Genomic DNA, 27,003 nt, shown 5'->3' with positions numbered 1-27,003 from the left:
AGTTACTAAGATAGAACGTACTTAAGAGGCAAACGAGAAGGTTTACAGGGTTTCCCACGATTTATTGGTTGGTTTCCATCAATTTTTGGTGGGTTACCATGTTTTTTTGGTGCGTTCCCACGATTTTTTGGCCGTTTCCCAGAATTTTTTAGCCCAATTGTATTGATATCCAATCGGAAAATACCAATAAATTATGGGAACGAACCAAAAATCTATGGGATACGACCAAAAAATCGTGGGAACGCACCAAAAAATCATGGTAACTGTCCAATAAATCGTGGGAAACCCTGTATAATCTGCAAGTGGAACATTTTTCTTTCAAGTCAACTTTAGCCGTAACCGTTGCATTCGAATTGGTTTGAGGGTTTATTCTGTTGTTTGGTTTAGTTTGTGATAGGCGAGAAATCTATGTACTTGGAAATAGATGCGGCTGCAATACCATCCACACCTTGTACCACCGTGTGTCTGCGTCTGGGCGTCCCGGTTCGCGCTTCTCCTGTCCCTAACATCACCAGCCGCACGCCGCGGAATACTTTTGGAAATATTTTATGAACTAGTTAACGTTTTGTATCACGATTATGTTATCTTCTTACTTGCTGCTCAAAGAGTTGTGTGTTTGCTCCTTATTGCTTATTCGACATAACAACTGGTGTGTAGTAGTGCTGGCGTATCCTTCTGCATTAGTACCTCGTGCGTTCGTCTGTGTCTTCTTTAACCCTACTTAAAGCATTGCTCATTATCGAATAGTTTAACGATCTTTCGATCTGCTCTGATCACTTCTTGTGGTTCATTTCTTATTGGAATGATATACTTTAATACCCTCTGCAATCGCACGCGGGTGCGATACGTTAAGCAGCAGCTCCTCTTGTTATCGTATTGTTCAGTTTTGCTTGTTCCATCCCCTTTGCTTTAATCCCGTCTGTATGCTTTATTGTCAAATGCTTTTGCACATCACTCGCCCGATTGGTTGTATTGCTTTCGTGATCTATACATTTCACCTTTTCGACACTCTGATACTCTTCAGCACTTCAGAAACACATGTTCATTCCATCCGAAATTGCTATTAATTAAACGTTAAATCAAAACACTGCAGCAACTAGCAATGCGGGGTATTAAAAATCCTGAAGGAGACCATACCATATCTTAAGTAGGCAAATACGCAGGGTATGGAAATCTATTGCTCAAAGATGCCTGATTGTAGATCGATTAGACTATCTTCTTTTGGATACGTAGCGATCTCTCATAGGAAACAGGACCACTTATCGAGTTCCTCGGCTATTGGGCATCACAAAAAGTTATCACAAAATACTATCCCTTCGACTCGACCCCCTTTGTAGCAGGTCGGTTGCGTTGCGCTCTATCATTCGCTTGGTGTGTCCTAGTTCTCCCGCCACGGGTCCGTCTCGCGGTACATGCGATCTACGTTTTCCTGAAGCAATTTTTGTTGCTCTAAAATAAGAAAACAAGTTTTGATGGATCAGTACACTCGCGTGGTGTTTGCTCTCTTACCAGGTGAAAGATTGGCGATGACACTCTGCTTCACCAGGAACTCATTGCACAGCTCACGGGATAGTCCAAACGCGTGCATGTTACACGTGAAACTCCTATAAAAAAGAACAATTAATTATATTAAGCGAGTAACAAGATGCTTCCCCATAACCCTCCACATACCCTAGTTGGCCAAAGCTAAGATTTTGATGGTAATGCTTGTCCTCCTGCAACTCTGCCGGATCAGTCCGGTCGCAAGCACTGGTAGACGAGGAGCGCTCCTGCTCTGGAACGGTGAGTGTCGCTGCGCTAGTCGCACCTTCCTCCGTGCCTCCCAGAAATGGATCTCCTATGTTGGGGACGGTTCCACTGCCTTTGGACGACTGTTTCGTTTGTGACGGCGGTGCACTGGGGGAATGCTTGACGGTCGGTGGCACCGGCCGGTGCTTCCGTTCCGTCTGAAGTGCATCGAAGAAGGCCGCGTTCCAGAAGCGCAACGTCTGCCAGATCGGTTGATCGCGCAGATAGGTGTACAGGTACTCCCGGTACGGATCACAGCCCGGTACGTCAACTGGAATGCAGGAAAGTGAGACATCGGACTAACTAACATCCAAGCTCCAGACAGACTACTTACTATCATGGTAAAAGGTAAAGCACATGTTCATAAGCGTTTTGGCCGGAGAGTAGTCCTCGCTTTCGGCGCACTCGAACAGCACGATCGCGAAATACTGAATCAGTGAGTAGAACGTTGACTCGTCCACCCGCTTCGTCTTGGCCCGCTGTGCGTTAACCAAACGGGAAAACCACAATCGTCCAGTTTCCGTCTAAGGAGAGAGAGAGAGAGAGAGTTCAGAGGGAAATTTACTACAGTGTGCCTGTTTAGTAAGCAGTTCAGGCCCATCATTCAGGCATTTAATCGATGAAGAGAATAGCTCCCATGCATTCTTTTCTCCTTCTTCTCCCTCCAACTCACCCTTGCAAACTGCCCAAAGTCCGACTTGAGCTGCAGCGTTATGCTGGAGCTGTCGTGGAAGAGAATGCGCACGAACCGCTTCATAAAGTCCAGCACCGCCTCCTCCGACTGGCTGTCGAGGCTGATGGAGGACGCCCAGGACGGGACGGAGTTTTCCGACTCGGACCGGATCCACATCTTCAGCTCGGACGACTCGAGCGTACCGCTGAAGGCGCACGATTCGTTGTCACTGGTGGAGGCACTGCTCGGAATACCTGTCCAAACGCACGGGAGGGTCAAATAACGTTCGCACATTCCTGCTTGACTGGGCTCTCCGCTCTTACCTAGCCGTGGTTCACGCCCGTGATAAAAGTCCCTGCCCCAGGGAAACCCGTCCGGCGTTGCAACGGCGTTGTTGGTCGCACCCAGCCTGCCTACAGTCTCGCCCAGATCCGGCCCGCTCGCTGACGGTTGCGGTGACTTGGAGTCGAGCGAGCACGAGTTCTGGCTGAAGTTGCTGTGGCTAAAGTCAGCACTGAGACTGTGCGATGGAGCCCGTTCCGTCACTCGCTCCTCACTCTCTTTGCCGGCGGTTGTCGTCGTCGTCGTCGTCATCGGTTTGGCCGTACTCGTCGCTGTTGGCACCGGTTGTGGTGGTGTGCTTGGAACAGGAGTAGGTGGCGGTAGAACTGTAAAACGAAAAAAATACCTTCTTCGAACAATCTTGCTTTTTTCCATCGTTTGTGTACGTACGGTGTGAGAAGGCTGGATTCCGATAGCGCCCCGAAAGAACCTCCTCATGCGCCCGTCGTTCCTTCGCCCGACGCAGCTCGTAGTCGATCTGATGCTCGCCGCGGGTATCATCTGTTAGGATGCGAGAAAAAAAAACGATCATTTATGTAAATTAATTGAACGTGGAGAAAAGTTGTGAGGTTTTTGTTTTGCCCCACTCACCTGGATGCTTCATGTTGGACGATTCGTACTTTCGTCGCAGCATGTCGTCCACCTTCATCTGGTTGCGGTTGGCCGTCGTTTCGGTGTCGGAGGACGAGGTGAGACTGAGGGCGGCATCAATCTGGCGAAAGAGTGGCAAAAGGTCAAATATTTGTTATTCAGTTATTTTGCAGCTAAACTCAATGCTTTGCCCGAGATGAGACCTTTCGCCTTAAAAGGTGTCGTATGTATCATTTATTTCAGTCAATTTTAGGCGAATGAGAACCTCTTACAACAACTTTTGGGAGAGAAAATCCGATCAAGACGGTTTCTAGAAGAGTTACCAGAATTTCCTTACACAACATTTTCTTTGAAGTCCTCATTATCCTTACGAACCACTTATTTAAAATTAACGTCCAATCATACCAACTTGCCAACAGCATCGAACCGACATCCAAGCTCAAGGATCAGCATTTTTCAACGACCTTCCACTGCTAACTAGTCACTATCACCCGTGAGCACTTTTACACTTCAATGTCAAATGCCTTCCTTTCGTTGTGAGAAACGGAAAGCAACGGTCAAGGACGCTCTCGGTGAAGGAGCCTTTTGCAAAACGAGGATACCGATACCAGTGGCCCCTCCCAAAGCCCAACACCGGTCCCCAGTAGGTCCTTCATTCATCTTCAGCGGAGCTCGATTCAATTGAAAACCAATCAGTGAAATGAATGAACGAGCGCTATCGGATGGGATATTTCGTGTCCCGGCCACGTGCCGCGTGTAGCTTTGGATTGCCCTTCGATGGCCTTCGCTTCAAGTATCGTGTATAGGTGAATGTGCATGTGTCACAGAGCGCTAGTAAGCTCTCATTTTGCAGCGACGGTGACCTAATTTTGGGCTACAGAAAAAGGGAACTGAAGGCTTCAGCATGGCTGTTCTGTTGTTTGATATGTTCAGTTTTTATTCGTGTCCGTTATTTTCTGTGCTCCAAAACACAAAACTCAGTAAAGGAGTGAACAGTCTCCTCCCTTCCCTCGTATGTGTGTGTGTGTGTTTGTGTGATAAAAACCACTGGTTGAAATTGCCGCAACACGAAGCCAACCCAAACAGTCAGTCCGGTCAAACATTTGCCCAAACGACACGATGTTTGCATCTATTTTGCATATGGAAAGCAGAACACCACCGCAGCCAGGATGACCGAGTGTACCTCTTTGTCAACTTTTCCATTTTTTCCTGTGTCATTTCGTGTTGTGTCCTCCTGCACACTCTATACGTCCCTGCTGGGGACATTGCTCGGTGATCTTTTGCCTGCCGCAGACCATCGTTTATCTGGTCCGCCGTTTTGCCTAGCTGCCGATGAATTATTCAGCCAGCTAATTGACGGTAAGCGCTGTCCAGGGAGAGGGGCGAGGAGGTTTACACTAATGTTTACAGGGACTATTTTTGAATTCGTAATATCCACTCCTGGGAATGTAAGTGATAAATAATTCCGTTAATCATAATATTTGATTAGTATTACCACTTTGCAGAGCAATTGTGCATGAAACATAATCACTCCAGCAGCTCTCCATGGAGTCCTTTCTTCTGGTCTACGAGCAATGACAAGATTACACGTTTCCCCCGGAAAACACTTCTACACACAATGCTCCATGCACACTTACTTTGATAGCTGTGTAAATAATTTTACCTACCTAAGGCAACAACACTTGCTCACGTCCTTATCGCCACAAGGCCGTCCCATCCGTTCACACCTGCCCTGCAATGCCCGATCACTTGAGAAAAAGGCCGCAAGGACACAGGCACATCCTCGCAGACTGCATTAAACCCTCGTCCTTCCGCTCTCTCTCTCTCTCTCTCCCTTCGTCCTTCTCTTCTCTGCTAAACAGCCAATTGCTGCAAAAACCTGGCTCTTGCGAGAAGCGACCGAACGAGAATCGGCCGGTCGTGAGACGGCTTCACTTATCGTTTTCTTTACAGCCAGCAGTCCCTGCCTCTTTGACCTGCCCTATCTACCCCATCTTGCACATGTATGGCGAGGGGGGTTTGGTATCATCATTGCGCTCCTGGCTGCCACAAACGCGGCAAAACAACGGCACAACACGTTCCATAAACACCGATCAATATCTTGGAAAGCGTATCTCAACCCCGCCCGGCGGTGGCACGCGGTCACATTCTTGCACGACTTTTCCGCACCATAAATTCCGAGATTCTGCCGCAACGACCAAGACCCAGGGGCAAGTAAGTGAGCAACAGTGCAAATGACTAAACACACACACACACAGGTACACAGTCATCGTTGTTGCAACCTCAAACCACCGAAAAAAGGGCAGTCGCAAACAATGGAGTGGAGTGTGTCATCCTCGATGGTTTTGTGTGTGTGTGTGTGTGTGTGTGTGGACGGACATTGCTCACTTCTGGTGTGTGGAGGAATCAGTGGCCCAACTGCACACCGGGGAATCGTTTGACACTTCACACACACATACACACGTAGAACGGCGCCCGCTGCAATGCGATAGTGTTGAGTCTTTTTTTTTTGGCCACCGTGGAGCGTTAAAGCGATACATAATTTATGCAACCAGCGCCAGCGCCATTGACCCATTCTCTGCGAAACAGCCAACTCAGGCTCAGCATTTTATGCAGCCGCGATAACGCGGCGTTAGGACAGAAGAGACGCTCACGTTCCGTTGCGCGAAAATGGGGCAAAGGGTGGGGGGGTTCGATGAATCCGTGGCCTGGTAGCAATTTGTTTTCTAATTAGTTCGGTAATGGGTTACGCATCAGTTCCGATTTTCCATCAGCGGTGGCCACAATGGTGGGGAGGGAAGCCATTACTTGCGGTGCAAAAGCGAGCGATCGGTTAATGCGTGTAATCGGTAGACGATTCAAGGAAAAATAATTAAACTTTACAGGCTTACGTGATGGTTCCCGATAGCGTTTAGTGAAAAGGCTGTTCTTTTCATATAAATTTCCAATAGCTGATGATAAAAGAGTGTTTATTTTGCAACTAATTTCAAATACTCTTAATCCACAACAATGGATTGATTTTGTCTTCACTTGCATTGATTCAATTCTACCCTTTTCCTCCATTATTTAGCACGCATTTACGAGTCCAATTCAATCGAGCCCAACACTAACCCAGTCTCACCAATGAATGTATTGCTGAATTATTTATCCGCTTTAATCAAAGCACCAAAGCTGGGACCATATTTTATCTTTCAACCATTAAAACTCATACATACACACACACATCCTTTTCAAGACTTTTCTTCTGGGTGGTTCAGGATTGTGTAGATTGATGACTATTAATACCCTTTTTCGGATTGCACCTCAAGAGGCTTTCGCTTTGAAAGGGTCATCGATTGGGCGTTTGGAGCGTTTTCCGTTTCATCCCTCTGCTAACAATGGGAGTGAGCCGAGCGTCCCTATGGCTCCCATTTTAACGACCGACCGTATTGAGAGTACATTAAATATCCCATCCTCAAGCAAAAAGGGATATATCCTTTCTCTGGTTCTGTTGATACTGCTTTCCTTCAAACTTGCTACCTTTGGATGGTCGGAAGGTGGAAAATGTATCGTAAAATAGCACACACATACATAAACTTTCCTGGAAAGATTAAGCGACTGCATCGTTTGACACACTTCACAAAAACAACCCGTTCCCCTTCTCGCTCTCGTGCCATAAATCAATCAATACCTATTTCCCATCACATCCGCTCCATCAATTATCTTGAACCGGCGTGCCACTAAACATCCCGACAAACGATTTCATAACCCATCACCTTCCATATATCTTCTACCTAGCTTGGGCCGTGTGGGGCCGGAAAGGAATGTAAAGAAACCTCTTAGCGATCGATCGGTCCATTCCTGGAAGCAAACTCGCTTAACCTGCAACTGCTGGAGCCGTGCCACCCGGCCACCGTGAGTGAAGTACCGTGAAAGGAAACGCCCGGAAAACCCAGCCGTAAAAGCTGCGTTTCATAACCAAGTCAGTGTGAAGCAGCGTTTGACGAGGATGTTTGCTCGTTTGCTTATCTGCAGGCTTTTTACTGTGTCTTACGGGGAAAGGGGTTCTGTTTCTGTTCCATCTCCCACCCAATGTCCCTGAGCATCTGGTCGGACCCAACAAAAAAAAACCCCCCAGATCGATCGATAGTGCTAGCGCTTTTCCACCATATTTTCACCTATCCGAATTTGATTAGACGCTGATTGGCAACCGTTTTCTGGTTCAAAGCGGCTCAAAGCATTTCCATAGTACACCAGAAGGCGTAAAATGGCGCGCCCGGATGTTTGATTCCGCACGCCGCTCGGATAATCCATTTGCTGCTGCCTCAATCATTTGCCCCGAACTTGATCGAAATAAAGCGCCGCCGCCGACGGAAGAACGTCCTTCCAGCGACTCACTCACCTGACGGATGTTATAAATAATGCATGTACCTTTTGGTTGACGGAAACTGTGGACCCTTTTGTCATTTCCACCCCCCCCAAAAAGGTACCGTGCACTGGTGGGGGTAGTGTAGGCAGGCAAAGCTTTCTCTTTCCAATCCCGCACTTTCAACTTCACTTTCACTTGCTCGGTGACATTTCAAAGTTGCTCGACCGAATCGCGCGCTCTCTCGATAACGGCGTGTGGGTGAATAGTGAAACGATGACAAAAGGAAAACACCTTCCCCCACCCCCATTGGTACACCACCGTGTGTTTGATAAGCTATGCGGTGTCTTGGCTGCAACAAGCCCGTACGCCCCAGGGGGAGTCACACACACACACAGCAAGTTTGCACCTGTGCTTTCACCGTTCGTAGACTTTTCGGTGGGCGGAAATAGGGCGCTTTGGTGACCTTCTTTTTTTCCTTTTCAGCCCTCCACTCGGCACAAAGAAACAGGCGGTGGAGCGTGAAATAAGCCGATACACAAATTTGCCTCCAGCGCTATCGCACACAGCTTGTCCGGCTTGTCTGTGTAAGCTGTAAGCTTGATGGAATCGGGCGTTGTTTTTTTCTTCTGTTCTCCAACAAGTATAAAGCTGAGTTTGAAGTTCTTTCGCGAGGACGATAAGAGTTGTTAATTTAATTTGAGCTTCAGATTTTGACCTTGCGTGGAGCCTTAATTGAATGTCTTTAGGTGAAATGTTGCCAGAGATTTCATTCTCTTTCATGTCTCAAACATGTTCCTCATTGGTCGTATTATTGTGCTCAATCAACAATTGCTACATGGAGTAACGCCTATCGGCTGATTTAATTAGAGCATCCACCATCCATAATTCCCACCTGTGTGCCCCGCACACTGCCACACATACATGCACACGGATGGCATAATTGTGACACGTGCTTGCGCACTAATCCACGCCAAACGCCCGCCAGTTATGCACTTGTGCTAATTAGTGACGGCACCTGACACCTGGGAAAGATTTGTCCATCGCAATTCATTCCCCGCAAGGCGCATCGATCCAGCTGTGACCTTCCCAGCTAGTGTCCTCTGCCCCCCTGTGACCTCCTCGCCCATGCACCACCATGCTTACCTTATTGGAGATTCCGTTAATGATTTCGGTACTGTTGCCGAGCACGGACAGAAACTTGGACTTGATGGCGCTCGGCGTTTTGCCCATGAACGTGCGGATCCGGTTCGTGGCCGGGGAGTCGCGCGGACTCTCCAGCGGCGCTGCTTCTCGCTCACGGCGCAGCTCCCGCACCATTGTACCGTTGGGCAACGATTCGCGGTTCCGTTCGCAACCACCGTTGCTGGCCTCGCTGCTGACTGTGTTGTTGGCCAGCGTCGTTGTGGCAGCCAACGGTTGACTAGCCGCATGCTTGCTGGGACTTGGGCGAGCTCCTCGCGGAAACGTTGACAGTGCCGATCCGTCCATTGCAAGGCAGAAGGTAGCAGAGTGCAGCAATCTTTCAACCACGCAGCTGATGTACTAATGCTCGACGGAAAGAACGACCGCTTCGGGCACGTTGGCGGGAGTTTTTAATTAAAATGCTTTATCCACACGACGGCCTATTCGTAGCGCTCGTTTGAATAAATGCGCTTGTAGCTCATACAAACGTATCGAGAATTAGTATTTTGTTTGCTTTCCTCCCTCAATCGATTCAAATTCTAATTTCCTCATAAGCCACACAACGCGCATGGGAAAATAATCATTCCACGAAAGCGATTTGCCGCACGAAAGCACGTTTCCTCCGTTCAACACATTTTGCTGAGCCGTCGTTCCATGGCTGTTGGTGCATTTGGTGCTTATGGTCAGGAGAGGACAACCGCAACATCCGTCCCCTTCAGCGTTGGTGGGATGGTTGTGTTGGTGCACGCTTTTCCATATCACCCGGGGACAGCAGGATTTGTGCTCCCAATTTATGACCCAAGGATAATGGCAGGCCAGCCCAGAGGGTTTAGATATTCTTTCCGTCCTTCTTCAGCAGCCAGGGCGAAGATGAAGAGAACGTGAGGAAACCGGAGAGAAGGTCCAATGCGTGAAACCCCTGGGAAACCGATTGGTACCGCATTATGTCACAGCCACACACATACACACACACACACACACACACACGAGGACTTCATGCGTACTCTACATGCATCACCGTAGCGCCGGGGAAAAAAAAACAAGAAGCCGACTGTACAAATATCCTTTTTACGAGTTTCACAACCTCACAGCAGTTTCATCAGGTGATGTTTATTAGGCACACACGATTCGCGTAGAGCTTTTCCACGCATACACACACCGGTGGCGTCAAACTACATTTCTTTCTGGTTTTTTTTCAGAACTCAGAACGTTCTCGATTACTATTGCGATGAATAATTAGAACACGCCGAGCGTCGAGCGAGTGAAAGAGAGGAAACAATCATTTCGAAACGCCACCACATAGCACACACAGCGGCACTGGGTTTAGGTTTAATTTTCCGGCACTGTAGGTGAAAGCCTATTAAACGATAAGCTTAGACCGCGACAGTACGATGCGGGCGACGACGGGGGAAGGGAAGGCAAAAAACGGATCGAGAAAGCGCGATGGAGCGAAAAACGAGTCGGTGTGGAAAATGAGGGCTTCCCTCTTTCAAAAAACTAGCCAACCAGCCGACAACGGACCCGGCACGATCGCTCCATCTAACCTACGGAAAAGCTACGGAACAACTGACTGACTGCAGAACCGTCTGCTGCGTGGCTGCGTGGTGTTCGTGGAAATTTGCAGTGAAACGAGAGAGCGAAAGGGAAAATTCTCTCGACCAAGTGAGCGCAAGAGGACGTCTGAGAGCGCTGTCAAACTTCGTGTCACGCGTGTTTATTTGGTGTTGTAGCAAGCAGGGTTTAGGGAAGGTTTGAGCCACACGTTCACGCTCCTGCTTTCTACCAATACCATTACCCTGTTGATACCGGCTGTTTCGCACGGTGGCCCGGTTTTGCGCACACTCGGCACCCCACGTTCGGATGCCGGTACATGTCAAATGGCTACGGAAAGAGTCATGTTTTGAAGAGCTCGCTCGGCTTACACGAGCACGTTCGCTCGCGTTTGTTTTCATCCATCAATCAAACTCTGCTGGCGTGTGTGTGTGTGCGTGTGCTCCCGCGCAACTGTCAAACAGTGCAAACTGCTGGCGCGCCTGTTGAAGCCTAAGAACGAGGTCATAAAAACAAAACCGAGCAAAGCTTCGCCGTTCGATATTCGACCACGGCGTTCGTTGGCGCGAACACACAGCGCCGTGTTGGCGTTTGCCTATGACAAAGTAAAAAAAGCGGGGGGAAAACGGGCAAAGGTTAATGACGACGGCGAAATGGAACGCAAGGCTCGGGCCTGTCAATGCTCTTCACGAGACTTTGGGGCAAGGTCCGTGGGTGTGTGTGGGTGTTTGTGTGTTAGACAAAACACAGGATTTATTTCCGTATCACACACGGTTGTTGAAGCCAGCAAAGAAGAAGGGTTTGTTGCAAAAAGGATGAAGGAAAAACAACATTGTACTGCTTTCAGCACGTGCTCGGGTCAATGGATACGCCTGGTGTTTTGTGGAAATTGAACGCAAAATTGCTCTATTTCCGCGCCAATACAACAAAACATGACTTATTATACAATAAATTTTGAAATAATATTTATAATATTCAAATATGTAACTATTCAAGTTGCTTACATACCACCCATTATATAAATAAAATTTAAACAACACTGCTGCACGATCAAACGCTCAAGCACGCTCACCACCTTCAATAGCAATCGTTCCCTCACCGTATTCATTGACGTGGCACACTCTCGATGACGCAAAAGTGAAATCGCGCCAGTTTCGAAACGTGCTGCCGAAAATTGTCGGCAAAAAAACATGATCCTCTCAACGGGTGTGCTACGGCGTGGGCAAGCTCTGCACGCAAGTCGCAGGCGATAAAGTTCGTCTAAAATTAGTTTCAGTCCGTAAGGCACACAGTGACAGTGGCCGTGTTTTTCTGTGTGAATATGTGCTCTCAGGAGCACGAAAACGGGACGGCGCAAAATCGCTCACGATGCAACACAGCTTAGGACAGTTGGTTTGCGCGGTGCACAATCTTTTTGAAATATAATTTGGATTTTAATTTAATGGATTTTTAATTCACCAAAGTTATACACGAAATCGGTTTCCTGTACCGAAATGGGATCGTTTGATATATATTACTATTGACCTAATTGACCTAAACAGTATGGCTATCATATACTTCAATGAAGCAATCTGTCAAACCGTCCTCCATGTTGTGTTCTGAATCAACGCAAAATCATACAAATTAATGATCAATTCAATTTAACCTACGTCCTAATGTGCCAACACTCTTTGTGAGGCGAAGAGCAAACACTTTGCTGCCCAATTCGCTCTCACGCCCAATTCGCTCTCACTCGCAGCCACTTCGACTTAGCTCAGCCACTTTCGCCAGTCAGTGATTGAACGTCGGCGCGTACGCATCTCGGTCCAGTTCGCTTCCGGCCTGCAGCACCCTCCGGTGGGGAAGTTATATAAAAAAAAAGTAGCGAGAGAATATTTTCTATTTTCACTCTCCCGGTGCAAGTCGAAAAGTCGGGCGACGGCAAAGAAGTTACACCTGGAAGTTGCAAAAAACCCGGTTGAGTGCTACCAGCAGAGTGAGTGGAAGCGAAAGCAACGCCCGAGCTGAGGAGGATATGCTATTCCTGGTCAGCTTTTCCTGCACCATCAGTAGCCATCCAGATCTTTCGACTTAGCTCGCAGCGCTCTCAGTGTAATCAGCTCAAGCCAGTGAAAAGGTGACCGAAATTATTTTCCGTTAAGAATCCTCACCGTGATCGTGCGGGACGATTTTCGCGAGAGCGAAAAGTGAAAATCAATTTCCTTAATAATCGCTACCATATTAATATAGCGCTCCCGGGCAAACGCGATTTCAATTTCGAGCGTAAGTGATGTCGCTGTGTGGAATTATGGTGCCATGCATTGCCATCCGTGAATGTGTTGGCGCGTATGTGAACGTTCTCTAACAGTCTGGCCCCTTGTGTGTCCGTGTGTGTGTATGTGTCTGCCTGCACTAGGATTATATTAAAAATAGAAAATCGGTACCATTTTAGTGGGTCTCATACGTTGTCGCCCGGCCCTCTTCCTTCGTATGCTGCCGGGCCTCCGTATGCTGCCTATCCTAACGATAATGGTTGCGTTGAGCCGCCGCCGCTCAGGTTGATCGCTGTGGTCATCAGTGAAAATGGTTCCGTCTGCAGACGATCTCTGACATTACCGGCGTGCGAGAAGTGTTGTGACAGAGAGAGGAAGAGAGAGAAAAACCGACCGTTTAAGTGCCATACCGCCGTCTGGAGAGCCAGTTACTTATAGCTGCCGTGGCGCCAACGAAATGCAGACGAACATTAGCGGGACTGCTCTTGTGAGAACCATTTTCGGATTAAAATGGAATGCGGAAACATGATCAAGCAGCGATCTCGTGCTATTAGTGATCATCACCTCGCAGATAGGAATTAGGGAGCGACATTGGTTGAAAAGCCAAGCGTGTGAAAGCGGTGGAATTATGTAATTAAATTCTCTCCATAGTGTGGTAGTAGATCATCTCTAAATTCTACCAAAATAACTGGGATGATTAATTGGTTTATTTTATTTTTATTGGCCACCTGAACACTTACACACTTCATCGAACGTGCGAGCGGAGCGTCTTGGGCGTTGAAAGTGCAATAGTTTGACGATATCCTTGACGCAGTTCCTTATTCTGACGTGCGCGGTTGACACCGGCACACTCGTGAACTTGTGCAAGGTGCAAGGTTTCTTACAGGCACCAACAGCACCAGCAAAAACAACAACAGTCAATGAACGGGAACCGTACGAGTGGCTTTAAATAAATTCGCAACAACTTCTCGGCGCAATGTCGCAAGGGTTCTAATTTTGTGTTGGGCCGTACGACGCGATTGGACGCGCCCTGTAGCTGTGTTCGTCATTCAGTTTTGGACAAATGGGTTTGCTTCCGTTTTTTGACCCGGTGCCGATGGTGTTGTGGCAGCTGTGTGCCGATTTTCCAGCAGCAAACAGCACCAGCAGTGGGAAACACGTGGAATGTTTTATTTTTGGATCGGACAGGGAAGGAAATAGCGCTGTTTCAAATGGTAGTCATGTGATCGTGAGTGAGATAGTGGTTTCGGAACGCAGCAGACACAAACTATGGTCATGTTTTTGAACGTTTTCCTGTTTAATTTGCGATCGTTTAATAAACATTATCCTCTTTTCGCAGTTCGATCATGCGATCATTTATTATGCAAAAGATATTTAACGCTCGGAAATTGTAAATAGAGATAGCTCTAAATAAAGGGAAATTAAATACTTGAAATAAATAAATTAAACTACCCATTCCACACTCATCGTCACTTCAACCCGTGAAAGCTACCATGCGTCTCCATCAACAGAACGCCTTTCGCTGCATAAACTGAAAGTGCTCTAGAAAACAAAATCATTCTCTTTGCCATGAGCCAAGCCAACGAACAGAGAAAATGCCGAAACAGCACGCACTAGCCACTGAACTCGCACTGAGATAAGTGCAGTTGGGAATGTTATACCGCCGCGCCCTACATACATTACCTTCGCAACAAACGCACATTCGCGTCGCGTCTCGTCTGCAGATGCGCGTCCGTACTGGCAAGTGAATGTAAATAATGTTTAAAAATAAATCACGCAATAGCAGTGGCAGACCAGGGGCGCGATGATATGAGATGCAGGCAAACGTGCACACACATACGAGCATTTTTATTGTTTGTTGTACTTGATAAGCGATTTAGAGAGTAAATAATCCGATCGACTCGCTAGACATATGGATTGATGGGTTGCGAAAAACACTCCAGGGGAAAATAAACTGTTGTTATGATCTCGAGCAGTAACATGACATCTTGTTTTGAGCTTCGTGTCATCACTTAATTCATTAATTTGTTTCCAACATTTTCCATGCAGAATATTCGACAGTCCAGCAGAACTGGGTCAAGTATGGCTTCGAGTCCTTCAAACCGATTTCGGAGCGGGCGCAACATGCCATCATGGGTGGTAAGATAGAGCTTACCCGTACCAAACCACCAACCGATTACAATTTACAGCCCTTCCATCTGTCTCTTCCCACAACAGACCGAAAGCAGTGATCGGGTAGGACCGCCGCCTCCACCACCACCGGCCAATAACGATCCCGAGTATGAGGTCATCGATGTGGCGAACCAGCAGCAATACTCGAATGCTCCACCTCCAGTGCCGCTCAAATCTCCAGGTACACACAGCCGTGTTTTGCGCTGCTCTCTGCTTACGCTAATACAAATATTATTCTATCTGCATTTCACACACACACACGCACCTATTGCACCCTTCGCTCCGTGCATTGGAATGTGACCGAAACCCACCCCACCACCCAGACATCAAACGGCTGACCGTGATGAAGTGCGATTTGTGCGGTTCCGTCGCGCCCGTCGTCCGGTGCGAGCAGTGCGACCAGAACCTGTTCTGTGTGTCCTGCGACGATCGCTACCACCGACACCCGAAACGCCAAACACACGTCAGAAAGGTAAGGGAAAAGCACCGCGCACCCACAGCAGCGCCTTGCTGTCCAGTGTTTTTACAGTAGCGCTCACTAGCAAGGGAGAAACAAACATCATTCTCACTCACCCCGCTGGCCATTTTGTTGTTGTCGATTCCGTCCATCCTGCCACAAATGCATGGTTTTCATTAGGAAAGCGTTCCGACCTCATTCCAAAGGCGTGCGATCGCTTGATCTTCGCCATTTCGCTCGATATTTGGCAAGCAAATGCCATCCCGCCATCCTCGTGATCGATTTCCGTCTGGATCGGTTGAAATGTCACCCAGCCGCACCCAGTCCCTGCCCCATGCATGGTGATTCGTTTCGTTTCAATTCCCATCTCACCCCATCCACTTCGATCCACTTGCGCGCCCTGCGCCCGGTCAGCAGCTCTGTGCACTTCTCCGTTCCACCTTCGATTTTTCTCTTCTTCGCAGCCGATTGAACCGCCCGCGGCGGTTGCGCCACCGACCCCCAGCAGCACGGTCAAGCCTCCGCTGCCACCGAAGGGTGACGCCGGATCGAGCGGGCCGCTGCCGCCGCCGAGAAGGAACAAGCGTCCCGGAAGCTTCCACTTTCCCAGTCCCATGTTTGGCCGCAAGCAGGACCAGCAGGTACGGCGCTGCATAATTTCGTGAGGACGGTTGTTGCCTTGGCCACCTTGACCCACTCTTGTGCTAGGGCAGCCAGATTGAACTCACAGAGAAAGAGCGAGACTAAAGGGAAACTACCACAACTGAACGCACTCTATTAGTTTTGAGATAAATACGCTCTAATTTTTAACTGCCACACTTATTAAGCACATTTTTTCTCTTATCGATTCCTTATTCAAATATTCTTATGAAACGAGAGACACTCAACGCTTTTAGACCAAATGTACTAATAACCAATGTTTAGCACAAAACTTTGAAATATATACTTGATTTCTTATTGCTTCTTTAAAAACAACTGCATGTGTTTTCTTTTGCGTTCTTGTTACAATTCCCTTGCCATTGCCCCGATAGCTTCTTTAGTTATAGTCAAGCTCTAACATGTAACGCATTTACAAGCGGTTGAAGTGTTTTACTCAGAGTAAAGTACGTTAAATATTCAATACATAATACCCTCTAAAGGATTTTAGTAGTGCTAAGGATCTAAGGCTTTAATCCTTCTCATGGGTCCATCTCTTCCCCAAAGACAATCCCTACAACAGTGCCACAAGGGCAGCCGGAGCAGCAGCAGCAACAAAAACCTCCGCCACCGCCGCCGAGTCCGGCGCTTTCCTTGCGGGAAAAGATGAACTCCCTCAAACGCTTCATACATCCCTCAAACAGGCCCTTACCCGATCCTCCGGAGAATAAAATTCATTGTAAGTTTATCCAAACGCTTCCGATAAAAGAGCATCAAATAACCCTTTCTCTCGCTTCCCAGCTTCCAACTCATCACTGGACACCGTCTCGAAGCGCTCGCCGTCGATCGGGCCCAACAGATCCGTTTCGAGCACGATGGAAAAGATCCAGAACAATACGGCGGCCACGCTGGACCGCATGACGCTGCTGCAGCAGCGCTACCGGCAGCACCAAGAGGCGATGAAGTCGGATGGAGATCGCAGCAGACGCGCCAGTCTGACGTCCAACACGGACCTGCAGGTATCGTGCCCGATGGGGTTGGGAGCTTTTTGACGCGAAGTCTTCGATTTTTGGTTTTGCCTTTTGTCAATGTAGACTCATTTGTGTATGTTTGGTGTGCTCAAAATCATTCGCTTTCGACGTACGATTTGAAACGCACTACGTCACACGAGGTTTCCCCTTTCGAATCGAAACCAAGGGGTGGAAATTCAAACACAACTGTTGCTTTTACTCACCATTCTGCTTTTCATCTGTAACCGTGTCTCGATCTACAGTCATCCGCTACTGAATCGTCAAACAGCTTCCGTAACAAGCCAACAGGTGCTTTTCAGCAGCAGCAGCAGCAGCACCAACAGTCGTCGATGCAACCATCTCAACAGCTGCAGAACAGATGGCTTAACCCGCCGGTACAGCCCAGAATACGATCTGGCAGTGTTGCTTCCGGCATTAATCTACTGTCCGTCCCGGGGACACCGAACGGACCGGGTTCAGGCTTTGGACACAATTTCGCCCCACCGGGCAATAGTAATGCACCGTCTGTCTCTCCTATACAGCGCTCGGAGTTTGGCGACACGATGCCTTCGATGCCGAACGGGCCAAGGAGTCTCAGCACGTCTGTGTTCAATCTGCACCAGCCGCCACCACCGCAGCCGAACATGTGGGGCTTCAATCCGTTGCATCAGGTAAGGAGATCTCTTCTTGGGCTTGTCTTGCCTTTTTTTAGTTACCTTGCGCTCTGTTTTATCTTTGACGCAGGCTCAGTCAATGGCACACTTCAATCCGATGCAGTGGAATCAGATGAACGCCTGGATGGGACGTGGATCGCAGAACGGTTCCAACATGAGTCTCAACCTACCGCCACAGCATGGCTATCCGCCACAAGATCCTGCCGGATATCCACCAGGCTGGACCAACACTTGGAATGGAATGTATCCATACCCGATGGGCATGATGCCGATGATGCCAGGTACGGTAGAATACATTACAATTGCCATAGAACCTTCGCTAATTCCACCATCTCCTCAATCTCCAGGAGTAGCCATGCCACCGCCGCGATCCCGTGCCAACTCACGATCTCGTGCCGCCTCACCAGCACTGAGCGTCAAATCGCGCAAGTCCACCATGTCGATGCGCAACCTCAACCGAAACAGTTTCATCGACGATCTTACCGATGACGAAGATTCGGACGACGGGTTCCATCGCTCGCGCGGGCGTGGTGGTGATCGACGACGCCGCGAGCGTCTCAACTCCACCAGCAGTATGGACTTTGATGAGCCAGAACCTCCAGCACAGTCCTTCGTGCGTGCATCGAGCGTGAAGCATTCGCGCTTCAACCGTGATCGTCGTGGTGGAGGGTCTTCGGCCCGTTCGCTGATCGATTATCCCGTGTCGAGGAAGGTCACAGCTCCACCAGCTCGGTACGATCGCGAGGAGCTGGTGCGCGATCGTTTCGACAAGCTGTCCGTGTCGTCGGCCCGCAAAGAGCCGTCGGATTCCTTCACAAACGATTCCGATCTCGAGCAGGAAGGACGTCGAGTCACCTCCAATCGGTCTCGCTCGGGCAACGAGAGTCTCAGTTCACCGCGCAAGATCAACTCCGACTCCATGACGAATGATTCCGATGCCGACTTTGAGCGCAGACGTCAGGCCAAACTGAAGGCGGCTCAGAACAATCTCGCTGCCGCGCGGCGCATCACGTCCTACTCGCACACGAACGACTCCGAGCCGGAACAGGATCGACGAAGACAGCAGAAGAGCAAGCCGGCTCCATTGCCAGCGCCCAAAAAGCCGATACCAAGCTCCGATTCGGATGGACGTGAGAAACAGCGCAGAAAGAGTGACACCAAGAAGAGTGACAGTGGAAAGGTTGTCGCAGCCGCGCCCAAGAAGATTCCCTCCGACTCGCACACACCGGATACGGATGGTTCGGACCAGAGGAGACGCTTTGCCTCGAAACAACAGAGACAACGCAAGCACTCAAGCACCGAGTTCATCGCCAACGAGTCGGACAATGAACGGCCGGAAAAGGTCGTCAATGGGCTGCTGGAGTTCCGCACCATATCGCCCACGAAGTCGGACTCGGACGAACTGCGGCATCTGAAAACGGTCGAGATTAAGAACATCATCAACGACACCCGCTCGGAGGTGGAGCCCGATAATGGAGAAGTGCCAGAACAGTCACCACCACCGCCAGCCCTCGTTGCGCCGGATCGTGAGTGGGAGTGCGAGTTTTGCACGTACGTCAACGAGCCTGGCGTGAAGATCTGTGCCATCTGCTGCAAAACCGCCACCATCAGTGCGGTGGGTGGTGGTGCCACGAAGCAGGACAGTGAGACCCGTTCACCGCCTCCGGATGTAGTGCAGGAGATCGAGGTGCCGCAAGTTACCGAGGTGAAGCTGCAAATCGTACCGCCCCAGAAGCCCGCCAACGGTAAGCCACCAGGTGAAACGAAGAAGAAAGGTAGGATTCGTAAAATATCCTTTTGGCCCGGCACTAAAGCGAAGTAGTGTTGTCCCTAATTTATCCACACCCTGTATCCCTTGCCCGGTAATAAGCACGCAAGCATCTACGCACCCCAAGCACCTGCATTCAAGCACTTTGTTTTTGTTGTGTTTCTAATTTTATGAAAGTTCAATGTAAAAAGATCATTCTAGTATTTCCACTCAAGCCTACTTCAAATGTCTTTGAATGTACGTGATTCTTGTTCGTTACTTCCAAGCCAATATCCGTCCAGTAGCGTTTTGCATTTACTTCCCGGTATCTGAGCCACCAGCCGTACCACTACAGTTCAATATTTAGGACCCCGGGCATCCAAAGCCGTCCCACTAGAGTGTAGTAATCGTTTGTGAGTGTTTTTGTTTCGTTTTCAAACCCCGGTTTTTTCCTGTTAACCAATAAATCGCGTACTCATAATCGAACCCAATCCTAATGTTGTAATTTTGCGCCATGACATATTGTGCACAATAATCTCAATAAAGGCCGCACCATTTCTCGTGCAAAAACAAACTACTCCAAAAACATAGACCCAAGAGTTTCCTACCCGAAATGTGTGTAAGCCCCTTGTTGCCTGTTGCCCAACCCATTTGTTTTGTTGTTGTTGTTGCTCTGTGAGTGTTAATCGGACAGTGTCTTTGCTCGTGTTCTCTCTCGTTCTAGATGTTGACGACGAGATGGACACCGAGATGGACCAGATAATCGAGGGCGAGGTTGTGTCGAAGTCGTGTAGCGATGGTATTAGTGAAGGGCGGAATCGATCCCTTACTCCCGAGAAGAAACAATCGGTTGACATACAGCCAAGCTTCGATGCAGATCCTGTCCGCGTTGAGAAAAAGGTTGCGAAAGAGAAGGTATCCACGGGTTGTGGTCCTTCGCCGCCGAGGGAAATTGTTGGGGTTGGCCATTCAGCGGCTGCAGGAGAAAGGCCACGTCATAGGGCTTCTATCGGCACATCACCACCGCCCCAGGATATGTCCACGCAGGTAAGTCGACATGATACTTCATCCAATATCCTGTGGCCCCTTTGCTAAACACATCTCTTCCATCACGCACACGCACCAGACATATGATTCATTCGAGCAGGTGCGTCATGAAATTGCCACACAAAGTCAACATATGCCGGCCAATGAAACGGCCCAGGAGCAGAACCTCACGCCTTCAGCACTTTACAAGCGATCCTATTCGCTCGCCACACCACAACTGCTCGAAGTTGAACGCCCTGCCAGTCGCAACAGCATCTCTAGTGATACGCAGGTATGGCATTGGGGAAGGAAAAATAAATCTGAACGACACCCCTAAAGCATAAAAAACTAACGAGTCCATCCCAGACGCATCTCGCATGATAATCATGCATCGTTGTACATTATCGCGCCACACTTCATTATTTCATCGTTGACAGACGCTTTGTTGATTCGTCTATTTCTGGGACGCATCAGTTCTAGACGCGCATCAAATTTGTTCATCCAATCCCAAAACCCACCACAAAACACACCTCATTAGCAAGACTCTTCCTTATGGTCGTCCCCGTTCGTCACGCCGACTTTTGGCAGTTTGCAGCTACACACGCATCACAGCATGCCATTCGAACGCCCCAAAAATAGCACTCCCAACACGCTACTAACACCAAGCGGCACGATTACACACCATTTTCGTCAACTATGCGGTAATGGTGTCCACGGACGGGCTGTCGTTTGACCACTTCCTTGCCTGTTTGCCTGCTCTTGTGGACGATCGCAGCGTCGGTTGTGACGTCATGTTTCGGGTTCGTACAAGAATGATGAAGTGGATTTATGCGAACCGTCATCTGTTACATCGAACACGCCCGATCGTGCGTTGATGCTTCCGAAGGGCAGACGTTAGAAATAGCCGCACATTGCATGCGCCACGCGTTAGTGTAGTTTTGAGTGTCGGTGGTTTATTAGCTCGTTTTGGTAAGGGGTTAAGGCGTAATATTTTTTTTATATAATTGCATCTAATGAAGTAACCAGTTAATTATAAATCATCATTTGGGTAACAAATAGGTCTACTAAATTTGGATTAATGGTCCAGTTCCTTGCTCTGTGACACTAAGTTGCTGGTTAAAACGGACTCTTCAATAACTGACAAACCCATTCAATCAACTTCTAGAGCCTACCACCATCACCACACGAACTGAGCCCGCAGCCCGGTCTGCAGAACTCGTCACGGTATCACGCAAATCAGGCACTGAATCAAACGACCACCACCACCACTCAATCATCCCCATCCTATCGTTACGGCCAGCAACAGCAGCAGGATGAAAGCCTATCCTTCCTGGACCGTGCCATCCATCAGATCATCCAAACAGCCGCTAATCAGACACTCGGTGCTGCTGCTGTCGCTACTGCCTCCGGCCGCACTGCAGCTGTTCCCGAGGAGAACATGTATCGCACATTTAACGATCTACGCCGCATCGATACGATCACGCAGGCAAAGGTCGTCAGTCCGCAGCCGGCTGGCGGTGGAAATGTGCCACCCAGACAACCAATGGTGACGAGAGTGTGCCGGAGGAGTTGATGTTTCTCAACAGGTTCTGGGGGTATTAATTCATTCTTTTTTATGCTCATTTGACAGCAATCGAAAACGATGGACGATCATCAAGATCCTGAAGATATGCCGCAAGGTACAGAGCAACTGACAGAGATGCAAAATGGATCTACATCCAAAGAGGAACCTTCCGAGATGACTCTTCTTCTGCGGGTAACACACATAAAATGCTTGTCTGTGTCTTTTTATTAACATGTTACCACGTTTAATCGCACAGGAAGCAGAACGCTATCACTTCACAGCCGAAGAGTTGCAGGCAGCGATGAATCACTGTGGCGAAAAGCATCCGGTCCAGTGGCTGCGCAGCAATTGGAACAAACTAATCGAAACCGTTCAAACGTTGGCCACCAAGTACGGGCACGAGAAGCGCGAGAACACCATCGGAACCATTTCGACGGTGGAGGCCCGAGAGGCGCTCCGAATGCACAAGGGCAACATCTGGCGTGCGATCACTGAGTGCATCGAGCAGCGACAGCGCAAGTATCGCGAGATCGCCTCGAAGGGTAACTTCACGCGCGAGGACATCGTCACAAGCCTGACGGCCCACCATGGCAATCTTGAGCTGGCGACGATTGAGCTAAGCAAAACGCAGCTCAAACCGTTCCTGATGCGCATCTGGGGTCCACCGAGCGGGGCCGACAACGACAGTGGCAACTTGCTGCTGCAGCAAGCGCTGCAGGAGGATCGAACTGGAATCAGTAAGAACCGATCGCATCGGCTGTAGCGTGGAGGGTAGTGTGGTCCAGTGGTATTAATGCTAGTTTTTTTCTTTCCCTTTTCCCGTGTTTTTACTCTGCATTGCGATACCGTCGAAAATGGGGAATTTCCTGTACCTATCCTGTGTGTTTGTGTGTGTGTGATGCGTGTTACCCTACCCGGCACCTGAACCTCCGGACGTCCTATGATCCCTCTGTGTTGTAATGTAAATCTGATCTTCTTCCTCTGAATCAATTAATGGATCAATCAACCACGAACAGGCAGTGAAATTCAACAGTTTATCAGTGCCCATGTAGAACAGGAGCTGCTTGGTACTGGGCCATCGGAAAAAGTTATGCAACCATCAGAACCCGAACTACCGAGCGCGATGGAGCAAGCTGACAGAGAAGAAATCGAGCCAGAAATACAACAACTAACTGAACATGAGAACACTAAAGCACCAACTCCATCACTGCCGGAAGAGGATCATCTTGAAGAGGTATGTGAAGCGCAATCCACCACGACCACTTCCAATACGGAAATATTAAAGGATATTGAGGCACTTATCATGCAAATGGAGCGAAAGCAAGAGTCCTCCAACGGTACGGTACTACGCAACATCCAGCAACTGCTCAGCCAACTCGTCGACGCTGAACCCAACTCTAGGTCCCCGTCGGCCACATCGATACGGTCTCAGGCAAGTGATCAGCGTATCATGAGCAAAAGTCCCATTCCCGTGCGCAATGGCAAGCAACCCGATCATCTGCCCGATCCAAACCGATCCATCGAGGACGATGTACGTGACTTTGTACAAGAGAACATACAGGACATTCTGCCGAACCTGGTTCAACAGGTACGGCAGGAACTGGACGCGGTGAAAGTGAATTTACAGACGAAACCGAAATCATTGGAGGACGACATACGCGAGACGTTGATGAGGGCCGAATACTCTGAGAACGACTACAGCAACATTCATTACTTTCCATTCGATAAGACGCCCGAACCGCCTGTACATTTCCCCGAGCGTCAGCAAACGAGTAAGGTGTCGGTACAGCCATCGGTAGCCAACGACACAGACGAGTATGCTAATATTCAAAAGTTTCTGGAGCGAGCCATACGAAACGAGAAAACCACTACCGTGTTTGATCAGATGAAGCGTAGCAACTATCTTATCGATAGCAGCTCCGACGAAGCACGACAAACGGCGGAGTCTACGGATTATTACGATCTGGTATCGATCAACGAGAAATTGATGCATCTGTTCACTAAGACTCCTTCGAAGGAGTCCCAACCAGTGCAACAACATGAGGAAGCATCAAAGACTTCTCATCCAGAGGGAAGTTCATCAACTACGAAAGTTCAGAGCCACGATCAAACAGCTACTGAAGAAGCTACACGAACTCCGCAAGGTCCAGAAGAGCCAATACCACAAGAAAGTCCGCAAATGGAAAAGAAAGGCGTTAAGAAACGTCGTGGATCACGTATTCCAGTCAACAAGAACAATTATCTCTACAGGCGTCCAGTGAAAAGCTCTTCGGAAAGTGACTTTGAAGTATTGGCCACAAATGCAAAACAGAATCAATCGTCGATAGCGGCTATAGATCATGTGGAAGAAATGCGACATGTGGTTGAGAATATCGAGCGTATCGAGCAGACGATGGACGTGGAAGACGCTCCTGAAGACGAAGACGATCAAGAAGATTTTGAGTTAATTGATGAGCCAATCTACATAAACCTTCCTCCGAAAAAAGAATCAGAAGCTGAAAATGTGGAACAGTTGAAAGAGGTTGAAGATACAACTACAATGCCACAACAAGCTTCTCCAGTTGCAGAGTCTACCACGTTCGTTGAACCTATTAAGGATCATCATACTGAGTCCGTCATGCAGGATCTTACGCAAGATATCTCAACACCTCAAGTACTTCCACAACAGTCAGTTGAGGCTACGGATGCTGTCAATCAGCCGATTCTGGAAGAACAAAAGCTACAAGACTCTACACCAGCCATATCAAACACGATTCAAGAGCCTCCTATACAACCAGTGGAATCTAATACTGCTGCTGCTTCTATCGCTCATGTTGTTGAAGAACCAAAACCAATTCAGCCACAAGATTCTGCCTCACAAGCCTCAAATGAAAATCAGCAGCAGCCTATTCCAGCGCCATCTGCAGAGGAAAACATACAAACTCATGAGCTCCCAATCACCGCTTCAAATGAAACTAATGGCCATGTACAAGAAGAGCCTCAACCAACTGTTATTGCTGAAACACCAGTTGTGGCAAGTGAGACCATAGCTAGTTCCTCTGCTCCGAATGAGTCAATAGCTGTCAAATCTGAACCACCCACAAACGATTCATTGCCGGATAATTCAAACAACATCTCGGAAGCAGATCAGCAAGACGATGTTATAAGCCATAGCTCCAAACTGGCAAACAATCTATCCGAACTTGTGCTGGATACGAAACGGCTCATACAACAAATGAAGGATGAGATCAACTCGGACATTGCAACGTTCAATGAGGACGATGCTGCTTACGAGGAAGATTACTACGAAGATGAATACGAAGACGAATGGGAAGGTGAAGAGGAGGAAGAAGAGTGGGATTCTAACGAGGAGTACGATGTGGACGAGAATGGCGATTTTTATGAGTATGAAGATGATGATGATGATGGATCGGTCATGTTTTCCGAAACCATCATTGATTCCGCCAAATCGAGAGATGCTGAGCAACCGCCCAATGAAATGATACCAGTCCAAGAACCTCCACAAATGATCATGCCCATGATCAACATGGCGATCGTAAGAGAAAACGAACGGAACAGTGCGTCCGAGGTGAGCGATCTCCCACTGGACAGTGATTTCAATGATGCTATGAGTGTGATTGAACAGTCGGTAGGCGAGCTACGAAACATGTTGCACTTGACTGAGGAAGCTTTAGGACCGCTGGATCTGGCCAACCCACTGCATCATGCTTCCAGTGTGGAGACGCTACAGAATAGTCCGGAACAGAGTGAAATTAGTGAGATTACACTCGTTCCCGAGTACCATAACACGACGGCAGAAGAATCGAGTGAACCTACGCTCGTGGCAGACGAGAATGTTCCGCTGACGATGAAGGATGTGCAAACATTAATGAACGCCAAAGCAGTCATTGGTGGTTTTATAAAAAATGTGCAAAAAATAGAGCAAACGGTTGAAGAACAGTTGCAAGATAATGCACTACCGATCGAGGAATCTCCGATAGTGATTTACGATTCTGTGAAGACATCCTCAACAGAAACTACGGATAACAAGCCACCATCTGTGATCGAAAGGAATGTTCCGAATGGAACGGCAGCAATTTTGGAAGAGCCAGTAAACACAATCGACGAGACAGTTGTGAATAGCAGCACCGGAGTAATGCATTCTAATATCAACTCTGCGGTTCAAGCAGAGAACTTGGAAGGTGTTGTCCACATGTCAGATGGCACAGAGGCCAGCCAACCAGCTGCCTCATCACCTCATCAACCGCTGTTATCTGAAGATAATAGCAGCGTTGTTTCTTCCGTTCCATTGTCAAAAGCATCTGTACAAGAACCTATTCTCACCGACGCCCCAACGACACACGGTCAGTTAAGCAACGGTGTAAATGGAAATATGGCTACAACCAATGAAGCGGGACATGTTACAGAGGAAATCACACAAGAAGGTGGCTTGGGTATTCTGGCTTCCTCCACAAGCCATGCAGACTCACAGCCAGTCCAAGCAACGCCCAACTCCCAGAATATTTCAGTGAACAATAGTGCAATACCTGAGTACGTTAATGCGGATGCTTTACAATCGATTCACGGAAATGGTTCCGGTGCACCTATCCCTGAATATGCTACAGTATTTAAGGCAAGTTCGAAGCTTCAAGAAATCGAGACTACTAATGACTTGACCCAACAGCCACCAGCTTCTATTGGAACAACTCTGAACACAAGCAGTGAACATCCTGCTACAAGCCAAGAAGAAGCAGGTCTTGTAAATGGGACAGAATTGAGGGTAACCATTACCGAAGATGCTTCAGTACCAGCAACTTCAGAATCGTACACCGTGGAGCAGCCGCGTGAAGCTACCGTTAACTCACAAGAACTTCAAGTTTCTGTTGAGTCTGCAATAGATGATCACCTCGATCATCTAGCTAGTGAAAGCTTGAAAATGACGAATGACATCACTCAAACTACTCTGCAAAGTATTCAACCAGAATCTACACAAAACCAACTAGGTCCTGGT

General features: G+C 48.4%; 2 protein-coding genes across 7 annotated transcripts in view; one reads left to right on the top strand and one right to left on the bottom strand.

Moving 5' to 3' along the window:
* Positions 1-262: 262 nt before the first annotated feature.
* On the bottom strand, positions 263-10,479 carry LOC121597843 (uncharacterized protein KIAA0513). Its single transcript, XM_041924019.1, has 9 exons — positions 8,886-10,479; positions 3,395-3,515; positions 3,194-3,304; positions 2,785-3,129; positions 2,462-2,715; positions 2,123-2,312; positions 1,672-2,059; positions 1,510-1,604; positions 263-1,449 (listed from the first exon to the last, which is right to left on the bottom strand). Exons 1-9 carry the CDS (start codon positions 9,228-9,230, stop codon positions 1,379-1,381), a joined length of 1,920 nt encoding a protein of 639 aa, XP_041779953.1. The 5' UTR covers positions 9,231-10,479; the 3' UTR covers positions 263-1,378.
* A 1,768-nt stretch (positions 10,480-12,247) lies between these two features.
* LOC121597842 (E3 ubiquitin-protein ligase lubel) overlaps positions 12,248-27,003 on the top strand; it is an 18,777-nt gene continuing 4,021 nt past the window's right edge. For 2 of the 6 annotated variants that reach the window (XM_041924012.1, XM_041924014.1), the window contains exons 1-16: positions 12,248-12,591; positions 14,777-14,866; positions 14,945-15,080; positions 15,223-15,371; positions 15,821-15,997; positions 16,560-16,731; positions 16,794-17,011; positions 17,545-17,673; positions 17,747-17,957; positions 18,024-19,451; positions 20,148-20,470; positions 20,550-20,741; positions 21,615-21,995; positions 22,080-22,205; positions 22,270-22,750; positions 23,030-27,003. The exon at positions 23,030-27,003 is cut by the window's right edge and continues 1,107 nt beyond it. In XM_041924012.1, the coding sequence (XP_041779946.1) occupies positions 14,810-14,866; positions 14,945-15,080; positions 15,223-15,371; positions 15,821-15,997; positions 16,560-16,731; positions 16,794-17,011; positions 17,545-17,673; positions 17,747-17,957; positions 18,024-19,451; positions 20,148-20,470; positions 20,550-20,741; positions 21,615-21,995; positions 22,080-22,205; positions 22,270-22,750; positions 23,030-27,003 (8,154 nt within the window). In that variant the 5' untranslated portion in view covers positions 12,248-12,591; positions 14,777-14,809. Of the gene's footprint in view, positions 12,592-12,619; positions 12,738-14,776; positions 14,867-14,944; positions 15,081-15,222; positions 15,372-15,820; positions 15,998-16,559; positions 16,732-16,793; positions 17,012-17,544; positions 17,674-17,746; positions 17,958-18,023; positions 19,452-20,147; positions 20,471-20,549; positions 20,742-21,614; positions 21,996-22,079; positions 22,206-22,269; positions 22,751-23,029 lie in introns of those variants that run through there. The other 4 variants (XM_041924016.1, XM_041924015.1, XM_041924017.1 and 1 more) reach the window with 4 other exon arrangements.

This window comes from Anopheles merus, chromosome 3R (genome assembly GCF_017562075.2).
Source record: "Anopheles merus strain MAF chromosome 3R, AmerM5.1, whole genome shotgun sequence".
Lineage (NCBI taxonomy): Eukaryota > Metazoa > Arthropoda > Insecta > Diptera > Culicidae > Anopheles > Anopheles merus.
This window is presented reverse-complemented; position numbering and strand designations above follow the sequence as displayed.